At 51.7% G+C, this 22,726-nt stretch overlaps 2 protein-coding genes across 6 annotated transcripts in view; both read left to right on the plus strand.

Moving 5' to 3' along the window:
* Window positions 1-6,750, plus strand: part of AP2B1 (adaptor related protein complex 2 subunit beta 1) — a 115,493-nt gene extending 108,743 nt beyond the window's left edge. For all 5 annotated transcript variants that reach the window (XM_045525501.1, XM_045525502.1, XM_045525505.1 and 2 more), the window contains one exon: window positions 3,978-6,750. In XM_045525501.1, coding sequence (XP_045381457.1) covers window positions 3,978-4,052 — 75 coding nt within the window. In that variant the 3' untranslated portion in view covers window positions 4,053-6,750. The remainder of the gene's footprint in view (window positions 1-3,977) is intronic.
* Window positions 6,751-11,362: 4,612 nt separating this feature from the next.
* RASL10B (RAS like family 10 member B) lies at window positions 11,363-22,238 on the plus strand. The gene is made up of 4 exons (XM_045525506.1): window positions 11,363-11,594; window positions 14,369-14,731; window positions 19,169-19,293; window positions 19,808-22,238. Exons 2-4 carry the CDS (start codon window positions 14,516-14,518, stop codon window positions 20,076-20,078), a joined length of 612 nt encoding a protein of 203 aa, XP_045381462.1. The 5' UTR covers window positions 11,363-11,594; window positions 14,369-14,515; the 3' UTR covers window positions 20,079-22,238.
* Window positions 22,239-22,726: the final 488 nt, after the last annotated feature.

Consider the following 22,726-nt stretch of genomic DNA (forward strand, 5'->3'; position numbering starts at 1 on the left):
CTAAAAATGATCTTTATTCACTTGACCCAGAAAGCCCCACAAAATCATGTAAATCAATGGGTTCAAATCTCCATGTTCTCTTTAAGAACACCCATGGAACTGCCCGAGCTATCAAAGATATGCATATCCAAAAGCCACCAAGTATCTGGAAGATACCACTGTATAGAAGCAGGGTGTACTATTGCTTTCAAACATATTGCAGTGGTGGAGTTGGTAGGTGTGCCCAAGCTAAACAGTGGGGCTGAACACAGGGTCTGTGTCCCAAAAAGAGGGCTGAATTGTTGCTGCACATGCTTAAAAATGCAGAGAGCAATGCTGAACCTAAGGGTTTGGATGTAGATTCTCTGGTCATTGGGCACTTCCAGGTGGACAAAGCCCCAAGATGTGGTACCATACTTACAGAGCTCATAGTCGGATTAACCCATAAGTGAACTACCCTGCCACATTGAGTTGATCCTTTTACTAAAAAGAATAAACTCTCCTAAGAAGAGAAGGTTGCATAGAAGAAAAAGACATCTTAGAAGAAACTGAAGAAGTAAGAATTTATGGCCTGGGAATGAATTCAGCATAAAATAAATGCAAATAAAGGTTAAAAAAAAAAAGAATACAATGAGAGCCTGTCCTTATGGTATCCTTTTTAGCAATACCCACCTTCCTTCCTCCCCCATATTTTTAAATGGTCAATTTGTTCATACTTCCTTGCCCCCTTTCCTAGTCTCCATCCATCTGGTGACTAGGTTCCCTCTGCCCACAGTACCACCTAAATCTGCCATCACAGCACTGACGTAGGTGTCTAATCCATTCCCCTAAGTGGCACTACAGACTCTAAAATCATTCTGATCCGTTCCCTTCCTTCCATCACCCTAAATGCTAATCTGATTGATCTGCTCTCAGCTAGGTATTAAGGAGGAAAGACATCTGGTTGAGCCAATGCTGATGCATGAAGATCTGGTTGTCCCCTAGTCTCCTAAAAGACATTGATAGAGCACTTCCCTCAACCCCAGTCCTTACCATATTTCATTAAGAAGCTGTGTTTGTCCTATAAGGGTGAGGCCCCATCTCTGTAAGTAGGTAAGTCTCACCTGAAAAGATAACTTGTCCCAGGTGAAGAAGCATATGTTCCAGACTATACATCAGAAGTGGATGTGTAAGCCCTTAGCTTTGGTTAGGCAGGACTGGTGACTCTTCTGCCCTTGGTGGGTCTAGATTCTGCCCTTGGTGGGTCTAGATGGGCAGCATTCCTGAGTGGTTGATATTAAAGATACGTCACATAAGCAGGTTAGCAGTTCAAAAGTTAAGACCCAGGGCAGGCCTCTTTTCCCCTAGGAGCCATAAAAAACTTGACCCTTTGTTGAAGGCTGGGATGGAGGTGGGAATGGAGGGCTGGGAATATTAGAGTCTAGAGAAAGGGAAAGGTTCTCCCAAAGAGCAGCTGTAATGCTCAGGGTCTAAGTCTGCTCAGTCCATGACTCCTCACCCAATGCCAACCTTGGCAGTTTGGATTTTTGTTGAGGAAGGCAACATTTCCTTACTAGTCATGAACAAAAAATGAGGCCAGGTACAGTGTCTCTCACAGTAACTGCAGCATTTTGGGAAGCTGAGGCTGGAGGATCACTTGAGCCCAGGAGTTCAAGCCTGTAGTGAGCTGTAAGCTGTTATCCTGCCACTGAACTCCAGCCTGGATGACAGAGCCAGACTCTATCTCAAGGGGGGAAAAAAAAAAAGGCGGGGGATGGTGGCTCATGCCTGTAATCCTAGCACTCTGGGAGGCCGAGGTGGGAGGATTACTTGAGGTCAGGAGTTTGTGACCAGCCTGAGCAAGAGCAAGACTCTGTTTCTACCAAAAATAGAAAAAAATTAGCCAGGCCTGGTGGTGAACACCTGTAGTCCCAGCTACTCGGGAGGCTGAGGCAGGAGGATTGGTTGAGCTCAGACGATTGAGGTTGCTGTGAGCCACGATGATGCTACTGCACTCTAGCCTGGGGCAACAGAGCAAGACTCTCTCTCAAAAAAAACCAAAAAAACAAAAAAACTTACAGCTGGAAGAACTTCAAGTATTGTTACAAAGATGTGAAAACATACGGGACAGTATTTTAGGGGAGAGGAACTGTACCCCTCTTTAGTCTGAGAGAGTTGACTCCCTTAAGCTGTTGTTCCTCGTTTTAGCTTCCTCTCCTCCTCCTCCTCTTTTGAACCCACATAGTCTCCCACTAGCATTTTCCACAGCATTGGCGGGGGAGAAGGCTGTCGAGGAGGAGGAGGTACGGTACAAGAATTGCTTCTATAGGGAGTTTGAAAGTCAGGGAAATGCCTAAAGCTGCAACTTGGACCAAAGTAGGAAGCTGTTTCTATGTATGTTTGTATTCTAAAATTAGTTGATTGGTTTTTTTTGTTTTTTGTTTTGTTTTTTTACATTTATCGGAATTGTCTTCCTGGCTAATATCAAGCAGCAGTTTTAGAAATGCCTGAGAGACTGAATACTAAAGCTGCAAATAAATAGAGTATCTTTTGGTAGTCTTTTGTTTGATAGGTTTTTGCTTTTTGCATTTTTAAATTTAACTGTAACTTCTAGGATGTTAGTTTTTCAGGAAACTTGGGGTTGAATTCTTGATCTTTTTCCCAAAGATATTCTCATGTTTTGTTAAATTGTCCATGGTCTCAAGAGAATAAAGAGGTAGTCTAAAATCTCATGGTGATACATTGTTTAAGACAGCTTTTGTTATCTGCCTTAATAAACAAGAGCAGTGATGTCAGTAATACAAAAAAATTTTCTGGTTCTAGAATGTATTGTGTGTGCTTAAAGTATTGTTAATAATACTTTCCTAATCTAATACAACTCAGCAGTCCAAATCTGGATTTAAATATCCTTACTGACTCACAAAGTGAAATTCTCAATATTCAACATTGAGGTCTTTTTAATATTGATGTTTAATTTGGTAATTGTTAGACTAAAAGAAGAGGTGATGGTAGAGGAGTAGAGTGGTATCAGAAATATCTGATTTGCCTGTCTGAAGAGGCAGAAAAATAACAGATTAACTATTGACATGAATTGTGGTTGGGTTGTACTAAATAAATGTCTTTTTGCCTTAGTTCTTGTCTTCCCTCCTTAAGGGTATATACTCTCCTCATGATACAGAAAGCACTAGTACCTTGGATCCACCTAGCTTACGTTTTTGTTTTACTTGGTTGTACATCCTCCTGAAATTGGGACTGAGATATAACCATCCTGGTCAGATTGAAACTGAGGCAGGCAGCTGAAATGACCATCCCCGAGTTAAGGGTTTTGGCCCTCGCCTCTCGTTTGGTAACAATTCCCATAACTCTTAGCAAAGCATTAGAGCAGCTGTTCCATCTACAGTCAGAGGCTTTGATATTTTTAGTGTGGATTATTTCCTAATCTCATAGACTCACATAGAATGTAGGTAGAAACAGCACAACTTGACATTGATTAAATTGAAATTCTAAAACCCACAGTAGGCCGGGCGCGGTGGCTCACGCCTGTAATCCTAGCACTCTGGGAGGCCGAGGCAGGTGGATCGCTCGAGGTCAGGAGTTCGAGACCAGCCTGAGCAAGAGTGAGACCCCGTCTCTACCAAAAATAGAAAGAAATGATTTGGACAGCTAAAAGTCTATATAGAAAAAATTAGCCGGGCATGGTGGCGCATGCCTGTAGTCCCAGCTACTCAGGAGGCTGAGGCAGGAGGATCGCGTAAGCCCAGGAGTTTGAGGTTGCTGTGAGCTAGGCTGACGCCACGGCACTCACTCTAGCCCGGGCAACACAGCGAGACTCTGTCTCAAAAAAAAAAAAAAAAAAAAAAACCCACAGTACCTATTAACATGACCTCTTTGTTTGGCTACTCCAGTGACAGAAGCTCCTCTCCCATGTGTCAGAAGTTTTCTTGAACTGAGTGCTTGGATACCTTTAGAATTAATGCCAACCTCTTTGCTAACCTTCCATCTCCTTTTCCTCCTAACAGCTGTCACTGAAGTGTAGAGCTCCTGAAGTCTCTCAGTACATCTATCAGGTCTACGACAGCATTTTGAAAAACTAATAGACTGGTCCAGTACCCTCCAGTCACCCTGTGATCGGTGCAAGCCAAGAACTCTTAACTGGAAGAAATTGCATTGCTGTATAGAATACGAACCGAAACACACTGAGGCCACCCACCAAGGTAGTGACTAGTCTAACCTGTGCTAACATTAGGGCACAACCTGTTGGATAGTTTTAGCTTCCTGTGAACATTTGTAACCACTGCTTCAATCACCTCCCACCTCTTGCCACCCGTTGCTGCTATCTGTCCTTACTTGTGGGCTTCTCCATGCTATGCCAATGACTGGCTTTTTCTACACCCTCTTTTGAGTGTAGTTTGATATTTTGTAATCGAGAGCTCATTTCAAGAGCAGAAAAAGACAACAAATATTAAAGCAAGGAAAAGTGTCACTGAAACATAAACTGCACTTTATTGTTTTATATTTTTGTACATATGAGAAATTGAGGGAGTAGTGTAACCAGTAAAAAGTGTTAAAACAACGGACTGTCATTAACCACATAGTCCTGGAGAAAGAGATGCAGTTACCTGCCCTACCCTTTTATGGGTTCTTTTATCTGTGGCAACCTTGTCCCTGGTCGTTTGGATTTTCCCTTTTTTTCCTCTCTCTGCAAACTCCTTGTCCTTGGCCAAGCCTTCGTGCTACCCCCCATTCCATATCATCATCTCATTTGCTCGCTCTGCAGTTGGGCACAGGGATCTTCCTTGAACGACATTTCAGGGTGCAGGAAGCACAGGGCCTGTCAGCACCACAGCTGAGAGAAGTTACAACTTACTACATTCCTTTCCCCCACACCAACCCATTCATAACACTGATGAAGGAATTTGGGTAGAGATGGGAAACAGGAACCAAAATGCCATCCATCCCCTCACCCCCTTCCCTGTGTTTCTTAGGTCCAATTCAGATCTAGAGTCATAGAGTTTTAGAATTGAAACAGAGTAGTAACTGACCCTGTTTTTCTGCGAAGGAGAAAGATAAAAGGCAAGGAAGTCATTGCCCGTCCTGTCAGCTGTTAGGCAGCGGAGCTAGACTGAGTCTCCCCAGTCCCTGCACTGGGGCTTTCACTGCAGGGCTGTCTCTCACTGGTTTTCCCTCCATGCCTTCTCCTGCCTCTTCTGTGCCTGCTTTGCAGCTCTTCTCATCTCCATACTGATTTGGGCACCCCAGTCATTGGCATCAGGTGGCAGCAGAGTATCTTTTCAATTACTTGAAGGGAAATGGAGATGCCAGAATGAAGGAGTAGCTGATGTTTCCCAGTGCTTCTGGAGCCACCGTTCTTAAGGCCAGCAGGGTGGGTGCAGAGATGAAGTGAGCTTAGAGATGTCGAAAATTCTCTTTATCCCTTCAGCTCTCTGATCTGCTCTTTATTCATGTTACTTAGACTTCAAGGCAAATTAAGAACATCCCAGAGGGTCAAGCAGTTCTTGTCATCTCTGAAAAGACTGGGGGATGTGAAATCCCCACCCTCCTCCCCAACACATTGGATATGATTTTTCAAAGAACGCTTTGTGCCCCAAACACCAAGCTGTTTAGCAGTGTGCACCCTGTTTGATCTGTGGGTACTTGTTGCATCACCCGGCATGCAGTATACAGGGGTCCATGACTAAGACCGCTCTTCTCAAATGTCCCTGCTCAAATCAGAGGCCTCATGTTGGACTCAGATCGAACTCACTGGACTCAGAGAAGGAATTGTGGAAAACAAGAGCAAAACCTACTCCCCAGCCCTGTCTGAAGTGACCCTGCTTCATACCAGTTGCAAAGCTTGGGGAGAGTGGGTCCCCCAGAGCTGTTCCTTAAACCTTGAGAATGTCCAAGAGAAGAAATACTGGGGTGGGGGAAGGAAATATGCCCCTTGCTCACCGCCTGTCAGACGCGTGGGCTATAGGAAATAGCACAGGACTGTGCGTTGGAGGTGGACAGTTTGGTGATGTGTGGAGTGGAAAAGCAGGTTGATAAAGTTCCCTTGTTGGGGCTCATTCATGGAGTTAGTTGTATACAAGCAGTGAAGAAGGTTCACACTACAAATAATGTGTTCTCGTCTCAAAGCAAACTAGTTCCAGCAGGAAGAGAATGTCAGGGCAAGCATACAACACAATTTTGCACCAGGATATGTCCCTCAACCCCTGAAACTAGGCTTCTCTCAGCCTCCCCACCAGTGGTGGATAACAGCTACTGTTCTCAGCTGACCTGTCTGAGCCAATCCATGAACTCTTCGCTCCGTGGGGAGACTGCCTCCCATCACACCCCTGAGCAGGGGGAGGGAAGGGTTCCATTCACAGAAAAGGCCCTCTCTCCTGAAGCGGCAGGACCCATTGCCTCCACCACAGCTTCCCTTTTGGCCCATTCCAAGCTTGGCCACATTGGGGGAGCAGGGTGGAGGTTGCCCTGTATCCCCCTCTCCTCTACCTGAGTGCATCTTTGTACATCAGCTGGCATCATACCAAGGGCAAGGGAAGCAAACACCCAGAACTCTTGCTGGTCAGAGATCCCCTGAGTGTCTGTCCTCACCCAAGCCAGTTCCATGTGTCTGTGTTGTGAAGCGTGGGACTCTGGAGAGACATGGGGAGGGGGGAGGGGTAAATGTTGCCCTAAGAATGCTTCTCATTCTTCTGTTGTTGTTGGGATCTGTTCTTGGGGAGGGTGGGGGCTGGGGGAAGCTTGACCTTGTGTCTTCGTCAATAAACTCTCATTTACACAAAATGAAGTTTGTGGTATGTACTTTGTTCCCAGAATTGACACTCTACAGCTGGCCAGGGGAAGGACACAGCATTAATAATCACTCTATTAAAACTTTTCTGTTTGACTGCCCTAGCCCTCCCAGGGATTCAGCCAGATGAAATTAAGATTGACTCGAGGAAGAATCATGTATCTCGTGGAGGCTCCTGTTGACTAAGCCCCAACCACAGGCATCTCTCTGCAGGCAGGGGAGCGCTCAGAGGAGCCAATCCATCTTCCCTGGCAGGTCCCCTGCAGGGGGCCCAGGCAGATGGTCTCAGGGGCACTAGCAGCAGCTTTTTTCTGATCTGTGGGTCAGCAGCCAGCCAGCAGGTGTCTCATCAGTTTCCCATTACCCAGGACATCTCACTCATCTCTCAATTTACAAAAGCCTCTCAGACCTGGGCTCAGAACCTGCATAGTCCCAACCAGACAGAAGTAAAGCTTCCCAAGGAGTTCAAGTCTAGTGACCTGCATTTGGATTGCAGGGGCACGTGACCCAGGTGTTGTCAGGACAGAGGGCCCTGCCCCTGCACTCTGAGGAGCTGACAGCTGCTGAAATCTGCCCCAGCCTGGAGTATGAGAAAGAGGCTTGACTGAGGGACCCAATACCAAGAGTCCCTGAACTTCTCTCCCCACTAGAGTGTAGGTAAAACGCTGTGCACGGTGCTCAGAAACAGTAGCTGCCTTCTGCAGCTAGGAACTTTGTGGTCGTCTCCATGTTGCCAGGCTACAGTTAGCCCAAGCTGTAACAGGAATTACGTTTGGGGAGGAGTGGGGCCAGGGTCAAAGATACGCAGAGGGGCCTAACTGAGATCTAACGGGGGTCACCACTTAGAGTGTTGTCGGTTTGGGCAAAGCAAGTGCCTAGGTAGAGGCTCTTAACTGTTAGGTGCACGTTAATATTACCTGGAGAGCTTTCACAAAAAGACTGATGGTTCTATTCAATCAGTCTGAGATGGGACCTGGGGGAATCTGCGTTTTTAAAAACTCCCCAGGCATGTCTAATATGCAGCCAGGGTAAAAAATTACTGCCAGAGAGAGAGGCTCACACCTTTTCACCCACTTCCTCTTCTAAAGTAATACTCTTGTTCTGTGGTAGTTGAAAAATGGTTAAAGCACTTCCATGCGCATGATACCTGCTTATTCCCCTTGCCTGTCTTGTGAATTTAATATCCCCACATCTAACTCTCTGTGTCCTTCCTGCTACACTACAGCTTCCTCCTTTGCCACTGCAGACTTCTATAATAGGCCACATCCTGCTCTCAGCCACAGCCAGCCCTTTTGCACCCCCAGGATACCAGTACATTCAGGCCACACTGCCCCAGACTTTCCCCTGAGGTTGCACTGTCCTCCTCTGCCCCTAAGAGAGGCCACTAGGAAGTTCTGAGATCTCAGGTACGTTGTTTCTGAGGTCGGAAAACAGCTGAGGACTCCCAGGTTTGGGCCTTCCTACTCCCACTTCCTGCATTAATGCTTTTTCTGATTTTGCTTGGACCCAGATTTCTTTTCCTTGCCACCCCCAGCTCCAGGAGGCAAGAGCCTGTTTATTTTAATACCTGGTATGGCACTTGAAAAAGATCACACCTCCCCCGTTGTTACCCATTTCTATCTCCTGAACACTAATCCTAGAATCCCGACCAGCCCCCAGACATGTTATTAGCAACAAGGATGTTTCTTGAAAAGTTTCCGAGTTGGCTCCAAACTTGCCATCTCAGTTTCTCATTTAGCTTTTGCCCTGCCGTGCTTGATGCTGCCAACAAGGGGAAGGCTAATTTGGGGGTTGGTTAGACCCAGATTCTCAGTTGGAGAAGTGGTTTTCAAGGGCTTAATTTCCAGGAGCATCGTTTCGAGCTGAGACTGGGATCATTTCTTCTTTGGGCAGGGCCCCAGCACTCTGGGGCTGAGAGAACTCCACTCACCCCACTTCTCCAACTGTGTAGGTGTTAGCGGGTGATGCTCAAGTCTAGCCTCTGGCTTTCCCTCCCTCGTTTCATTCACTCTCCATGCACTGTCAGAGATGCCAGGTCTGGCCAAACAGCCTCTGAAAGCTCAGCGGGGACAGAGGTAGTCCTACTTCACGTCTGGGCTTCAGCTACTGCAGGTGGGCTCGTGAGTTTGCGCCCCTGGGACCTCTGCTGGCAGCTCAGCCGTCAGGCCTCCTCAGCGCCCCTAGACCCGCCTGAGGCTCAAGGTCAAGACAGACCCATGGACAGAACCTCTCCAACCTTTCCACAAAGGTAATCCTAGTGACAGAGGAACGTGAACAGGCCCCTAAGAGTGTGTGTTCTTAGCCCAAAGTGACTCTCAGCAAACCAAAATGACTTAACTATTTTAAATTCAAGCAAATTTTCCACTTTATGTAGATACTATGGCTGTTAGTTTTTTTAAATAAAAATAATGCTTTGGGTGACCTACCACTGAAGGCCAGTACAAAGTCCCGTCATTAGCCCTTGGCTCTGTGTTCGCTAGTGTAACTGAAAAGCTTCTGCCTGGTCCCAAGGTGTGAGTGTGACCATTGCACGATTTCTTATTTCTAGCCCACGTTGGGCTGAAATGGAACCAGAGTGGAGGGCCACAGCCAGGGGGAGTGGACACACAGCCTGGGATCCTTGGGCAGGGTAAGGATTAAAGATGTTCAGATATGGTGGGGGTTAAATACTGCCCTAGATGATTTAATCACAGTAAGAGGCTGTTGGTGACCCCATGCAATCCCGAAGGGCCAGTTAAAATCTGATTTCTTTCCCCCAAAAGTGGTGCTCCAGGAGGCCAAATCCTTCCCAGCCCTGTACTTGCTTTCAGCTGCTGCCTTGGCCCTTCTCATACCCCCATTGCAGCCCTCTGGGCCCACCTAGAATAAATGGAACTGCTTCCCAGAGTGGAGTTCAACCTCCTCTAGGACGGCCATGTGTCCGTAAAAAAGACAAAAATAAATGCAGGCCACACAGAGACTTACTATAGTCCAGGCGTTGCCTTAAGGACTTTACACACCTAGGCTCATTAATGCCCTGTCAACAATAGTGGAGGACAGCTAATTATGTCTCCATTTGATAAATAAGGAAATTGAAGAGTTCAAGTTATTTGCCTTCAGTCACAATAGTAAGTGACAGAGCCAGGATTTAAATCCAGATCTGTGTGATTCTAAAGCCCAGGTTCACACCCACCATGCTTCCTGTCTGGAAGGAGAGGGAGGGGAGATACTGGGAAGGAGCCCAAAATGCAGACCCTGAAGGAAGCAGGAAACCTGGGTTCCGGGAGGGAGCAGGAGCCGACGGTAGTAGAAAGCTTCAGTGGAGGATGCAGGGTCCCAGGGGCAAAAACACTTGGGATATCTCTCAGAGCTCCCTGCTCCTCCTCCCTCCCACTCTGAAGGCTCTAAAATGCACCCGGACCAGGTGCTGCTCTGCTTCAAAACCCTTCGATGCCTTCCCATCCAGCCCAGGGCTGGATCCAAACTCCCTAGCCTGGCAGTCAGGGCTTTTGTGACCTCACCGTAGTCAACCTCTTGGCCTCTCCTCTCGCCATGTTCCCAGCCTCAAGAGCTCTCTTGGACTCGCTTCTCAATGCTCTGTCATTGCTCCCTACTTCTGCCTACAATCCTGTAATCTCCCTGCACTCAGCCTCCATCTACTTACTTCTTTCAAGGTTGCTTCCTTGAAAGTTGCCTCTTCTGAAGCCTTTGCTGATCCTCTAGTGAGCTGACCCACTTCCTCTGCCCTTCCCCAGCGCCTTGACTTTGCACAAAGCATGTTTTAGCGCTGTCTGCCTTTGGTCTCACATTGGACTGTGAGCCTCCTGCCAAGCTCGTCAGTGGCTGCCCAGCTAGTGATTCTCAGTCTTTGTATTCCACATTTTGCTTTGAAGTAAGACAAGCTACTCAGCCTCTCTCGGCCTCAGCTATCTCATCTGTAAAATGGGGGAAATAGAATCTATCTCTTAGAATTGTGAGGATTAAATTTGAGGATGCAGGCAAAGCTCATAACACGCTTTCTGGCACAATCAACGTTAGCTATTGATGATGAAGTGACAATGATGATGATTGTTTTAGAATAAATACATGGGTGATTTTGCCTGCAATTCTGGCAAATGCTGGTAACTCCCAGTCTGGAGAGGAGAGGAGAACAGCAGTTTTAGGGGAACGGAGGTCATGCCTTGGCAGGGAATGAGCTTTGCTTTGCACTAGCCGAGTCTGTCTTTCTCTGCTGCAGTGAGGGGCGAGAGTGACCACCCTTTGCTCAGTCCTCGCGGGGTGTGGGGGAGGAGCAGAGCCTGGATGACTCCAGCTCGCAGCGTGGGGCACACGGGGTCCGCCTGCAGGGTAACTGCCAGACTGCCGGGCGGAGGTCAGAGGGCAGGCCTGGCAGGGGGGCAGGTGAGGCCAGGAGTCGGAATGAAGCAAAGGCCTTGAGGGCCTTCCCAGTGCCTCTCTCCGGCTCCCCCAGGTTAGATACACATCCTCGAAGGGGGAGTCTGGAGGGGCGTTGAAGGTCGAGGCGAGGGACTGGGGGAGAATTCGTCCAGGGCTGTCCAAGCGAACATGTCAGGCTCAGGGACCCAGCGGAATGCCAGCCCGCCCCGTCCCCGTCCTCCCTCGGCGGCGCGAGCGGGCGGCGCGCTCCGGAGGGAGAGCTGGGGCTGGAGGCGCTACCCCCTCGGCGGCCCGCACCTGCCCCCCCGCGCCGCCCCGAGCCCGCCCCGACCGGGCCGCCGGGGGCGCCCCCACCTCTCTCCCCCCGGGCGGGGGAGCCGGGGGGCAGCGCCGGAGCCCGGGGGGAGCCCAGCCCCGCCGGCCGGCCGGCCAGGGCAGGGGGCGGCTAGGACGGCCCCGGGTAAGCGGCGGGCGGGGGGACGGCGGGCAGGGGGTGCGGGGGGGCACGGCCGGGGCGAGGGTCGTCCGGGGCGAGGAGGGAGGAGGGGTCGGCGGGCAGGCGGGGAAGCGGCGCGGGGCGGCCACGTGAGAGCTGGAGCTGGGGGCGGGGGTGCCCGCAAGGTGTTGGAGGCGGAGAGCGAGCCGGGCTCCTGCATCCCCCCAAACTCCCACCAGTCGGGTCAGGGGGAGCCCAGCATCTTGCGTCGCCCCCCAGCCCACCCCCACGCGAACGTGGTTGGAACACACAGCTGGCGGACGTGTGACCCGGCCCTTGGGATCCGCGAAGCCCCCGCCCTCAGTCAGGGGCAGGGACCCAGGTGTGCAGGCAGAGGGAAGGGGACAGAACCAGGCTTTGGCCCCTGTGTGTGTCCCCGGTCTCTTGCCGGTGCTGTCTGCAGACTCACTGCAGAGCGCAGGCCTTGGGGAGGGAGCACTCGGGGGCCTGGGCCCTGTTTCTTGGGACACCCCCTTCCATCCCACCCAGCCAGGGTGTTGGATTAATATATGCTGAGCCCCAGGACCTCTGCCTGGGAAGGAGGGGCACGGATCACCTCTGAGGTGGGGACGGGGCCACACTTAGGCCTGGTAAGTTCCAGGAGGCTGGCCCCAGCCTAGGGGCCTCTCTCGCACCCCCTCCCTGGCTCCTGGGCCGTGCCCCGCTTTCATTTCCCTGCTACTCCCCAGGAAGGGCTGGTTTCTAGGTAGGAAGTGTGGTGTCGGGGAGAATCTGTAGGTAGGTCCATCCTGGAAACCTCTGAGTTGCCACACCCAGAGAGAGGCCAGGACTCTTGCGTTCCTTGCCCTCTCTTCCTCCCCAGGACTGCCCCCTCCCCACCTGCTTGTGCTGGTTATGTAATTAACCCAGCTGAGTCTCTCTGCCAAGCTGGCAGTGACCAGGGCTGCCTGAGGGGCCTACATGGGGAGGAGGGATTGATACTTCTAGTCTGGAGCCCATGTGAGTGTAGAAGCACCTGTTGGAAAAAGGACACTGCATGGCGCGGAAGGAGATCCTGATCCTTAGTCTTAGCTGATAACTCAACTGGCTATGAGCTCTTCACTAAGTCTTTGGGGTTTTTTGTTTTTTTTTTAACCATCAATAAAATGAGGAGAAGAATCTCTTACATACACACTACATGTATGTGAGCCCAGACAACAATGGATGGTGATCCGGCCTGGGATTGCTAGCAGGTCCATTGCTATGTGGAAAACCTTAGATGGATGAAAGACCCCTGTACATAATAATGGCCACCGTTCATTGACTACCTCCTCTGTGCCAGGCAGTGAGCTGAACGTGCACGACCTCATAAGACCCTATGAAGTCTTGCCTCTAGGTGACTGGCAGAGCTGGGAATCCAACCTTGGTGGTTCTCACTTCAAATCCTGCGCTTTATTTGCTTTGCTGTATGTACACATACTCTATGCATTGAGTTCGCTGAACCAGGACAGCCACAGGGGACATTCAGCTGTGGACTGTGCATATGTGGAGGGCACACGCATCCGCTGAAGCAGGATGCACACACACACTAAAAGCATGGCCCTGTCGGAATCCAGCAAACCCACCTGCCCTGGACCTATTTAGCAAGTGCTGGTATCACCCTCCTGGGAATCCAGACAGGAGGTCTCAGGCATCTACCAGCCTCCCTGGTCACCATCCCCAGCAGAAGGAGAAAGTTTCTCTCCTTTTCCTGGCTAAGAGATTTACTTTGATTATCTCAGAAATAGGGGCTATTGGCCCTGTTTTACATATGTGCAGAGCTTGGCCCAGCGTGGGCAGATGATTTGCCCACTGACCCACAGCTAGGACACGTCAGAGTTGGGGTTTATAGCCCAGCTCTAAAGTCATTGAAACTGAGCAAGCAAGGACCTAATGAATCCATTCCAAGGTCCAATCCCCTAGCACCCCCTTCCTGGCACCTGGTGTGTGCCAGGCCCTCTGAGCTCCAAGGGATCCTGTCACATTCACAGTTAGGATCACTACATTTGAAAGTTGGAAGTGCTGTGACATTGTAGAAAGGAGTAGCTGCCATTCCCAGCTGTGTGACTTGGGGCATACTTCTCACTCCTTCTGAGCCTTCTCTCTAAAGTGGGGAATAACACTACGCATCCCTTAGGGATATTGTATTGCTCAGGGATAACCACAGGACATGCCACCGGAGTAAGTGGTCGACAGCATTGTGCTCCAGAGCCGGAGAGGCCATCTAATGCAGGGTTCTGGATTGGAGGCGTTTGGAAATAGGGGAGCAGTTTGGGTCATTATTGTGACTGGAGGCTGCTGCTGGCAGTTACCTCCTGGGAACTGTGGAAGGAAAATGCCCTGCAATGTGTGGGCGGTCCTGCACAATAAAGAATTATCCCCCTACAGAGTTCCAGGAATGCCTCCCCTGAGGTGGTGAGACTGAGACAGAGGAGTTGCTCTCTTGTCTGGGCTCTGTGGGAAAGCCAGGATTTGAACCCAAGTCCAGTGCTGTCTGCACTCTACTCTACAGCCTGCCTTGATTGGGGAGTTGGACCTGGAGAAAAGTCAGGTCATGATATAAGTCAAGAAAGATAGATTCCCACTAGTAGGACAGTAGGAAAAAATGGAGCAGTTTTGGATCGGTGGAGAGAGGGGTTCTAGGGGAGGGAAGGCATTCCAAGTGGCAGGAACACCTTCAGCAAAGTCCCATAGGTGGAAAAGTGCAGGACGTGTCTGGGGAGGAGCCAGTACACTAAGCCCACCTCTTGTCCCCACAGTCCAGGTGCAGGCCGCAGAGGGCCCAGGGCAAACAGAGGCAACAATGGTTGGTCCCGACGGTGGCTGAGCCCCCAGCCCCTGGAATATGCAGCCCGGGGGAGCCCCAGGCAGCGGCAAGGACGCGGTGGCGGAGTGGGGCGGAAGGCATGGTCTCCACCTACCGGGTGGCCGTGCTGGGGGCGCGAGGCGTGGGCAAGAGTGCCATCGTGCGCCAGTTCTTGTACAACGAGTTCAGCGAGGTCTGTGTGCCCACCACCGCCCGCCGCCTCTACCTGCCTGCTGTAGTCATGAACGGCCACGTGCACGACCTCCAGATCCTCGACTTCCCACCCATCAGCGCCTTCCCTGTCAACACGCTGCAGGTAGGAGGGCCCTCAGGGGCAGTGGGCACTGGGGAAATGGAGGGGTGGGGGAGGAGGAGCTGGCCCTGCCGCTGAGTTTGAGAGCTCTGCATCTTGGGCCACTCTGCTTAGAGCTGTTCCAAGAATCCACTCATTTGTGTGCTAGTTTATTCAACAAATATTTGAAGACCGTTTAATGTGTGCCAGGCCCTGCGGTGGGCACTGGGGCAGAATGGTGAGCAAAACACAATGGGAATTTGCTTTCAGGGAACTCACAGTCTGGTGAGAAAAGACTAACAGGCAGTTACTATGTAGTGTGACAGGTAAGTGCTGTGATTGGGGGAGACCCGGGGAGCTGGGCAGACCCAGTGTGTCCGGGTGGGGACGGGGCTCACAGAAGCTGATGTCTCGACTAAGAAGGTTTTAGGCAGGAAAGGGACCGTAGAGAGGAGGACAGGGAACACTAGCTGCCTGCTGATTTTCTGGGCTTTGCCTACCATGGCCTCAGACACACACCCCATGTCATCTGTAGCAGGGAAAGCAGCAGAATAGGCCAGGACCTGGGAAGGTGTGTTCTCAAAGACTCTGGAAACCCCAGTCTGGTCTCCTGCCCAAGGTCTTCTTCTCTTAGGTGATGCTCTGTCCCCTGACCTCAGGACATACCTGCTGGACACCCTTCTGCCAGGTTTGGGTTTAAATGTCCCCAGATTCCTCGTTTATGGTATTTCTTCCCTTCCCAGCAGAGGGAAGCTGAGCTCTAAGACATGTTCGCTCACTGAAGGAAGCCTCTGAGCAGAGCAGAGGTCTGCGGGGAAGAAAAGGCACAGCGGTAGAGACCCAGAAGGCAGGGGACAGGGCTTGGCCAAATGTAATTAAGAAAATACAGCAATTTCTCAGACTAAGACTGGGGCTGGTGAGGAGCTCAGCACACAGCACTGTCTCAGCGACACCAGGCAGAAGGGCCTTGGCCCAACCTGCCAGAAACACTTGTTGCTCCCATCCCCAGTGTCTGGAGTCAGCACAGACAAATGCCTGCTCCACGCATCTGCCCCAGAACCAGTGAGGCTGAGCCAGTCTAGTTCTCCTTTGAAGGCGACTTTACTGGTAGCCTGAGTAGACACTCAAATTCTTTCTCGAAGCCTGCACACTGAACTTTATCTTTTCATGTAAGTTGTATATTTATTTTTAACTTAATTTAATTTTGGAATAAGTAAGATACAATTTAAAAGTCCAGACTTTGGCCTAGAGAAATCTTCGTCTCATCCTTTGCCTCCTTCTCCCTGGCTCCTGCCCCCTGTCTCTGTAAGCATTCTTGTTGGTTTTTTTTTTTTTTTTTTTTTTTTTTTTTTTTTTTTGAGACAGAGTCTCACTTTGTTACCCGGGCTAGAGTGAGTGCCGTGGCATCAGCCTAGCTCACAGCAACCTCAAACTCCTGGGCTTAAGCGATCCTCCTGCCTCAGCCTCCCGAGTAGCTGGGACTACAGGCATGAGCCACCATGCCCGGCTAATTTTTTTGTATATATATTTTTAGTTGGCCAGATAATTTCTTTCTATTTTTAGTAGAGACGAGGTCTCACTCTTGCTCAGGCTGGTCTCGAACTCCTGACCTCGAGCGATCCACTCGCCTCGGCCTCCCAGAGCTAGGATTACAGGCGTGAGCCACCGCGCCCGGCCTCTTGTTGGTTTTTGATCCATACTTCCAGTGTTTCTTTACTCAAATAAGAAAATGTAGGCTGGGTGCAGTGGCTCAGGCCTGTAATCCCAGCACTTTAGGAGGCTAAGCCAGGAGGATCAATCACTTGAGGCTAGGAATTTGAGACCAGCCTAAACAACATAGCATGACCTCATCTCAACAAAAATTTTTTGATAAAAATTAGCCAGGCGTGATTGTGCACACCTGTAGTCCCAGCTACTTGGGAGGCTGAGGCTGGAGGATCCCTTGAGCCCAGGAATTCCAGCTGACAGTGAGCTGTGATCAGACCACTGCACTCCAGCCTGGGCAACAGAGTGAGATCCTATCTAAAAATAAACAAAAAATAAAATGTATTCTCATTCCATGCCCCCTTCTTACATAAAAACAACAACAACAACAAAAAAAAAACCCACAAAAACTGCACGGTTCTATACCTTGGTGGGTTTTTGTTTGTTTTTTACTTAATATCATAACCTGGAGATTTTTCCATGTTAGTGTCTAGAGGACTTCCTCCTTTTTTCATGGCTACACTGTACTCCATTGAAGAGATGTACCAGGGAGTCCTTTCTCCTTGGACAAGTGGGTGGTTTCCAGTCTTGGGCTGTTTCAAACAATGTCACAATGAATAGCCTTGTACATAAGTGACTTTGTACAGAGCTAGGTATATCAGTGGGGTCGATTCCTGGAAATAGCATTGCTGGATCAAAGGGTAAATGCAACTGGAGTTTGGAAGGCGCTCCCAGTTCCCCTCTGTAGAAGCTGCATTTGCCTAGCTCCTGCAAGCGGTGTACACGAGAGCCCGTTTCCCTAAAGCCACACCATCAGAGTGTATTTTCAAACTTTTGGATTTTTGACAATCTGAGGGATGAGCTAGATATTCTCAGTGTAGTCTTTATTTGCATCTCTGATTATGAGTGAAGTTGAGCATCTCTTCATATGTTTAAGGGCCTCTGTGTTTGTTTTTCTGAGAACTGTTAATTTCCTTTGCCCATTTTTCTATTGGGCTGTTGGCCTTTTTCTTCCTGATTGGCCCTGAGTTTTGGAGTAAAGGGACAAGCCAGCCAATCAAGAGCCTTCCTCCTCTCCTTTTTAAGAGCCCCCAGAGAGGAGTGGGTGGGAAGGAGCCTGGAGGTCCCCTCAGGGAGGCAGAATGTTGGGGGAGAGGTGAGACTGTCCCCCTCAAAGTCTGGCAGCTGTGCCCTCTCCCCAGCAGAGAGCTTGAAGGGCAGGAACCTCTCACCCCTCTCACTTCTCACTGATCTCCACTTGTCTTGTGTGATGGGGAAGGAGTCACATACACATGCAGGTCCCAGGCTCCTAGAGGTCACCGTGTCCAGCAGAATGCAGTCTTCCCCGGCCTAAGAAACTAGTTCATGGTTTCCTATGGCTTTAGATTTGTCCTCAGCATCCTTCCCCTGCACTGAAAACTAAAACCTCAGCACAAAGAAAAGATGCCACATCATCTCCATGGGGAAATCCACTGCAGCATCTTCTAAGCCTTTGAGTTGGGAAGTGCTGCTCTGAAGTTAGACTTAACTGCGCTACTGTGACCAAAGTCTTTTCTCTTTTATTCCTGCTTTGAAGTGGAGAACCAACTGTAGTCCTCCTTTGTGCCCGGTTCCTGCCCCACTCACCCCATAAGCTGGGACAGGAGACATGCCTCTGCCTCCTTCTAGTGTTTTGCCTGAGTCCTCAAGGGAGAAGACCCTAGGTCCCTTTGCCCTACCTCTGTCCCCTCAACTTTATGGACCCCCTTCTTTCCACACACTGGCTGCCTGAAACTGCTCTTGCAGCTGCATCTGCTGGCAGGTTAACTAGCTAATTAATCTGTTAGGGAACCTTCTCATTAGAGCATTCAGCCTATTCATCTTGAGCTGCAGCCCCTCCCTGAGAAGTTGCCACAAACATTATGGAAGTTCCATCTCCCTGGAGCTCCCCTGGGGCCCTCCTCTACCTCAGCCTGTCCCACATCCAGTCTCAATTCTTTCTCCTCAGGACTTCTATTTCTCAACCCTGAAGGCAGAGTGGAGCATACAGAAGGGGCACATTGGGTGGCAAACTAAGGGCAGCATCGGAGGCAGGAGTTGCATTGATCCCAGCTTAGGCCAGGTGGTATTCAGGACCATGGAGAGCTCACCAGCCTAGATAGTGCCATTAAGGAGCCTCTGCTAAAAGGTAACAGTGCTAGGCACTGAGAGGAGAGAAGGGAGTATGTAAAAATGAGGAAGGCCTGGCTCTGGCCCTGTCAGGAGCTCACAGCAGTGGGGAACGAGGTGGAACAGCTCTAACGAAGGCATAAACAAGGGATTGTTAGAACACAGGAAATGAAGGGAGCAGTTTCCTGCTTGCATGAAGGGTGGGAAATCAGGAAGGCTTCTTGGAAGGGAAGCATTTGAGCTGAGCCTTGGAAGACAGAGAAGTTTTCAACAGGTCCAACAACTAGCTCAGGAATGGGCTCTTAGAGGCACTTAATAAATGTACTTGTTGAACAAAGGACTGGGTGGGTGGATGGTTGGATGAGAGGCAGATGTACGCAAGACGGTGCAGTGGCCCTGAAGGACACTGCTGCATCCTGGCTTGAGAATGGGGAAGCTGCAGCACTGAGCTCCTCCCTTCTCCCTGGGCGTGGGTGATGGGTGGGTATGGAAGGCCTCAATTGCACTGGCAGGTGAGAGCACTGTCAGCCTGGCAGAAGGTGGCTGGACGCTAGGGGAGCCCTCATGACTGCTCTGACCCTGGTGCTGGCTTGGGGGGTCGGTTTGCAGGAGTGGGCAGACGCCTGCTGCAGGGGACTCCGGAGCGTCCATGCCTACATCCTGGTCTACGACATCTGCTGCTTTGACAGCTTTGAGTACGTCAAGACCATCCGCCAGCAGATCCTGGAGACGAGGTGAGGGGCAGCAACCCAGTCCATTGCCACCTCTGTGGATACCCCAATGCCAGCCAGTCCCCAAGAAAAGCGGACACTAGGGGGATAGAGATGAAGCTTCTGTGCTCTCAGATTCCCACACTCAAACCTGCACACACTCACCCACATCTTGCTGTCCCCATTTCTGTCTACTGATTTTGGGACCCTGACTGTGGGGTGTTTAGACTAGTGCTGTGGTTAAAAGCTTGGACTCCGGGGGAACGAGACTGCCAGGGCCACTCAGCTGCATGACCTTAGGCCAGTTAACAATTAAGCCTGTTTCCTCATCTGTGAAATGGGCATAATAATAGTATCCCCCTTTTGGATCAGTTGTGCTGATCAGAGACTTTAACTTAACCTCGAGGGCTTAGAGCTGGGCCTGGAACAGAACATATGGTGGTGATAGTACTGACCAGGCACAGCCTGCCCCTCGGGCGGTCCAGCAGTTGTGAGACTGGCACTGGCAGAGTTCTGAGATTCCTGCCTCGCCCCGCAGGGTGATCGGCACCTCGGAGACGCCCATCATCATCGTGGGCAACAAGCGGGACCTGCAGCGCGGACGCGTGATCCCGCGCTGGAACGTGTCGCACCTGGTGCGCAAGACCTGGAAGTGCGGCTACGTGGAGTGCTCGGCCAAGTACAACTGGCACATCCTGCTGCTCTTCAGCGAGCTGCTCAAGAGCGTCGGCTGCGCGCGTTGCAAGCACGTGCACGCCGCCCTGCGCTTCCAGGGCGCGCTGCGCCGCAACCGCTGCGCCGTCATGTGACGCCCCTGCACCCGGCGCGGGCCGGCTGTGTGGGGCCGGCTTCCCGGGGAGCGGGCAGGGTAGAACCGTGGTGGCCCGGGCCTCAGGCGCCCCGCAGCCGCGCACCTCCCGGTGAGGGGCGGGGCGCGAGAGGGACCCCCTCGTAACTGCTCAGCCCCCCGCCTGTTCGCGCTCCTGGGACAGCGGCCTTGCGCTGCCGTCAGTGCAGGGCCCGGCCGGCCCGGAAGGGCGCCACGGCCTTTGGGGATTGCGGGTGCGCGTGTGACACGGAGGGTGGGGGTGCGGAGGCGCTGCCTTGGCCGGGCCCCCACCTGCCTTCTCCGGAGTGTGTCTGTCTTTGCCCGGTGTCTTCCCTTCCTGTGTCCGTCTGCCCCAGCGTCTCTCGGTCCTGGCCTGTGTTACCCGCCCTCCAGGCCCCCTGCCGGCCCCCAGCTCCGCTCACAGGGCTCTCATTTCGTCCATCCCCTTGTCGCAGGTCCTGGCAGCTGCTTTGTGAGGCCAGGCCTTCTGACCGTCAGCATCACCGGCACAGGGCAGAGTCGCGGGTGGCCCGGGGACCACAATCAAGGGGTCCGGGGGTCGCAGTCCCAGATCCGTCATGGGGAGAAAGCTGAGCTCTCTCGCTCCCGGGGAGACCTCCCCACCCAGCAGCCCCCAGAGACACAACAACCTACCTTCCAGCCTTAACTCGATGGTCCGTCCCTGCCAGGTGCCCCTCACTCTCTTCCTGACCCCAAAGCCAGATCACCCCCTGGGTTAAAATATTGTTTGTTTGTTTTTTTTACAAGACTATGGAGAAGGAATCCCCCAAAGGCCAGATTCTTTTCCACGATGCCAGGTTCCAGTTCTCTATTCCCTCCTGCATCTCGTCTGCCAGACTGGGGGATGTTGAGTCCTGGGGGCTGGTGGTGGGCAGGGTGGTGCCCAGCAGGGGGTCGGACTGTGCCAGGGAAGATTCTGTCTCCCTGTCCCACCCTAATCTGACTACCCCAGACTCTGCCTGCCTCAGATACCAGAATTCCCTGATTAATCTGGGGAGGAGCAGAGCCAGGAAAAGAATTGTGGAGACCCCTGTGCTTGGGGGAGATAAGCCTGCACCCCCACCCATAGATGGAGGCCCTCAGGATCTGACACCCCCTTGTCCCAACACAGTTGGCCCTATGCCCTAACTCACTCCGCCCCATTTTCTCCGGCTGCCTGGCCGGGTTTCTACCTCTCGTCACCGGAGCTGATCACTGTCAGTTTTGTACCGATTTAGAAATAATAATAATGAAGATTCTAGGAATGGCCTGAGGGATTGCTGGGGGACTTGGAGGGAGGAAGAAGTGGTGCCCCCTGGCCAAAGAAAGTTCTCCTTGAGGCTGAGCCCTCAGCCCTGGTCCGGTGGAAGGATATCAAGGTCCCTTGTTAGGAGGGACAGATAGGACAACTCAGGCTTAGCCACCTTAGCCAGGGCTGCAGCACATGGACCAGGAAGTCAGGTAGTCCAGAGTGGGGATGGACAGGAGTCTAGGGGAACAGTCGTGGGTGGGGGATTCATCATCGCCATCCAGTGTGGGAGGGAATCTGTGGTTCTCTCTGCTGCTTCCCCAGCCGATTCCCACTCCTCCCACCCCCTGGGGGTAGCACAGCCCTGCAGCAACCGCCCTGACCTTGGGCAGTCCAGTGTTCTTGGGTTCTAGTCCCTGCTGTGCTTCATGACTTTGGGCAAGTGACCTGCCCTCTCCGAGCCTCCCTCTGAAACAGAGGAGGTGGCTCCCCTTCCCCACACTTCGTAGTGGCTGGGAGGGTAAAGAAGAGGGCCTGCCCCTTTTGTCTCCACCCTGTCCCCTGGTTCGCCAAGGGGGCGGGGTGAGGGATGGCAGCATCTCACATGCCCCATCACCCCCAACTCTGGGGCACCTGAGGTGGGGGTGGGGGACCCAGTGCCCCCATGGGAGCCATTGGAATGTGTCACCTGACAGGCCCCCTCCCCCCTTCTGCTTCACCCCAGGTCTTGGCTGTCAGGTCCCTCCACCCCCATTCTGAGTCTCTGTCCTTCCCTTCTCCCCCCACCCCCCAGGGTTTCCCACCACAGGGTCTGGAAGTGTGTGTGACGCCCATTGAGCTGTTATCGGAAGTCAGATTAAAAATCAGGGAGTGTTTTCCCTTGTTTCTGTACCAAGGTGTTAGCTCCATTCCTCATGGTGGGAGGGGTGGGGTCCCTGCAGGGCCTCCCTGCTGAGCTCCATGTAGAAGGGAGGGGAAGGTGATGACATGGCCCCTGTCCCAAAGCCCAGGTTAACCAGGACATCAAAGGGGAAGAGTTGGGGACTTATCTCCTTTCCACCTAACCCAAACCCTCCAGCTAATTAAAACCATCCAGAAGGGAAGTGTAACTTCTCCCCTGCCACTGGCTCTGGAAAATTTCAACCCCAGCTTCTGCTTCTCCCTCCCGCTCAGGTCTGAGCCTTTGTGGCCTCTCAGTGTAACTTCTTGGATGTAAGTGTGTTAGCAATGCTCTCTGCCATCCCTCTCCACCCTGCATGATCTAACTTCCCGACCCCCAGAGCAAAGCTTTCAAGTCCTGGGCAAGGGTGGCTTGCAGGAGCCCGTGTGTTGGGGTGTGTGTGGGGGGGGGGGGGGGGGGGAGTGTGTGGCCTTGTCCC

Source organism: Lemur catta, chromosome 15 (genome assembly GCF_020740605.2).
Source record: "Lemur catta isolate mLemCat1 chromosome 15, mLemCat1.pri, whole genome shotgun sequence".
Lineage (NCBI taxonomy): Eukaryota > Metazoa > Chordata > Mammalia > Primates > Lemuridae > Lemur > Lemur catta.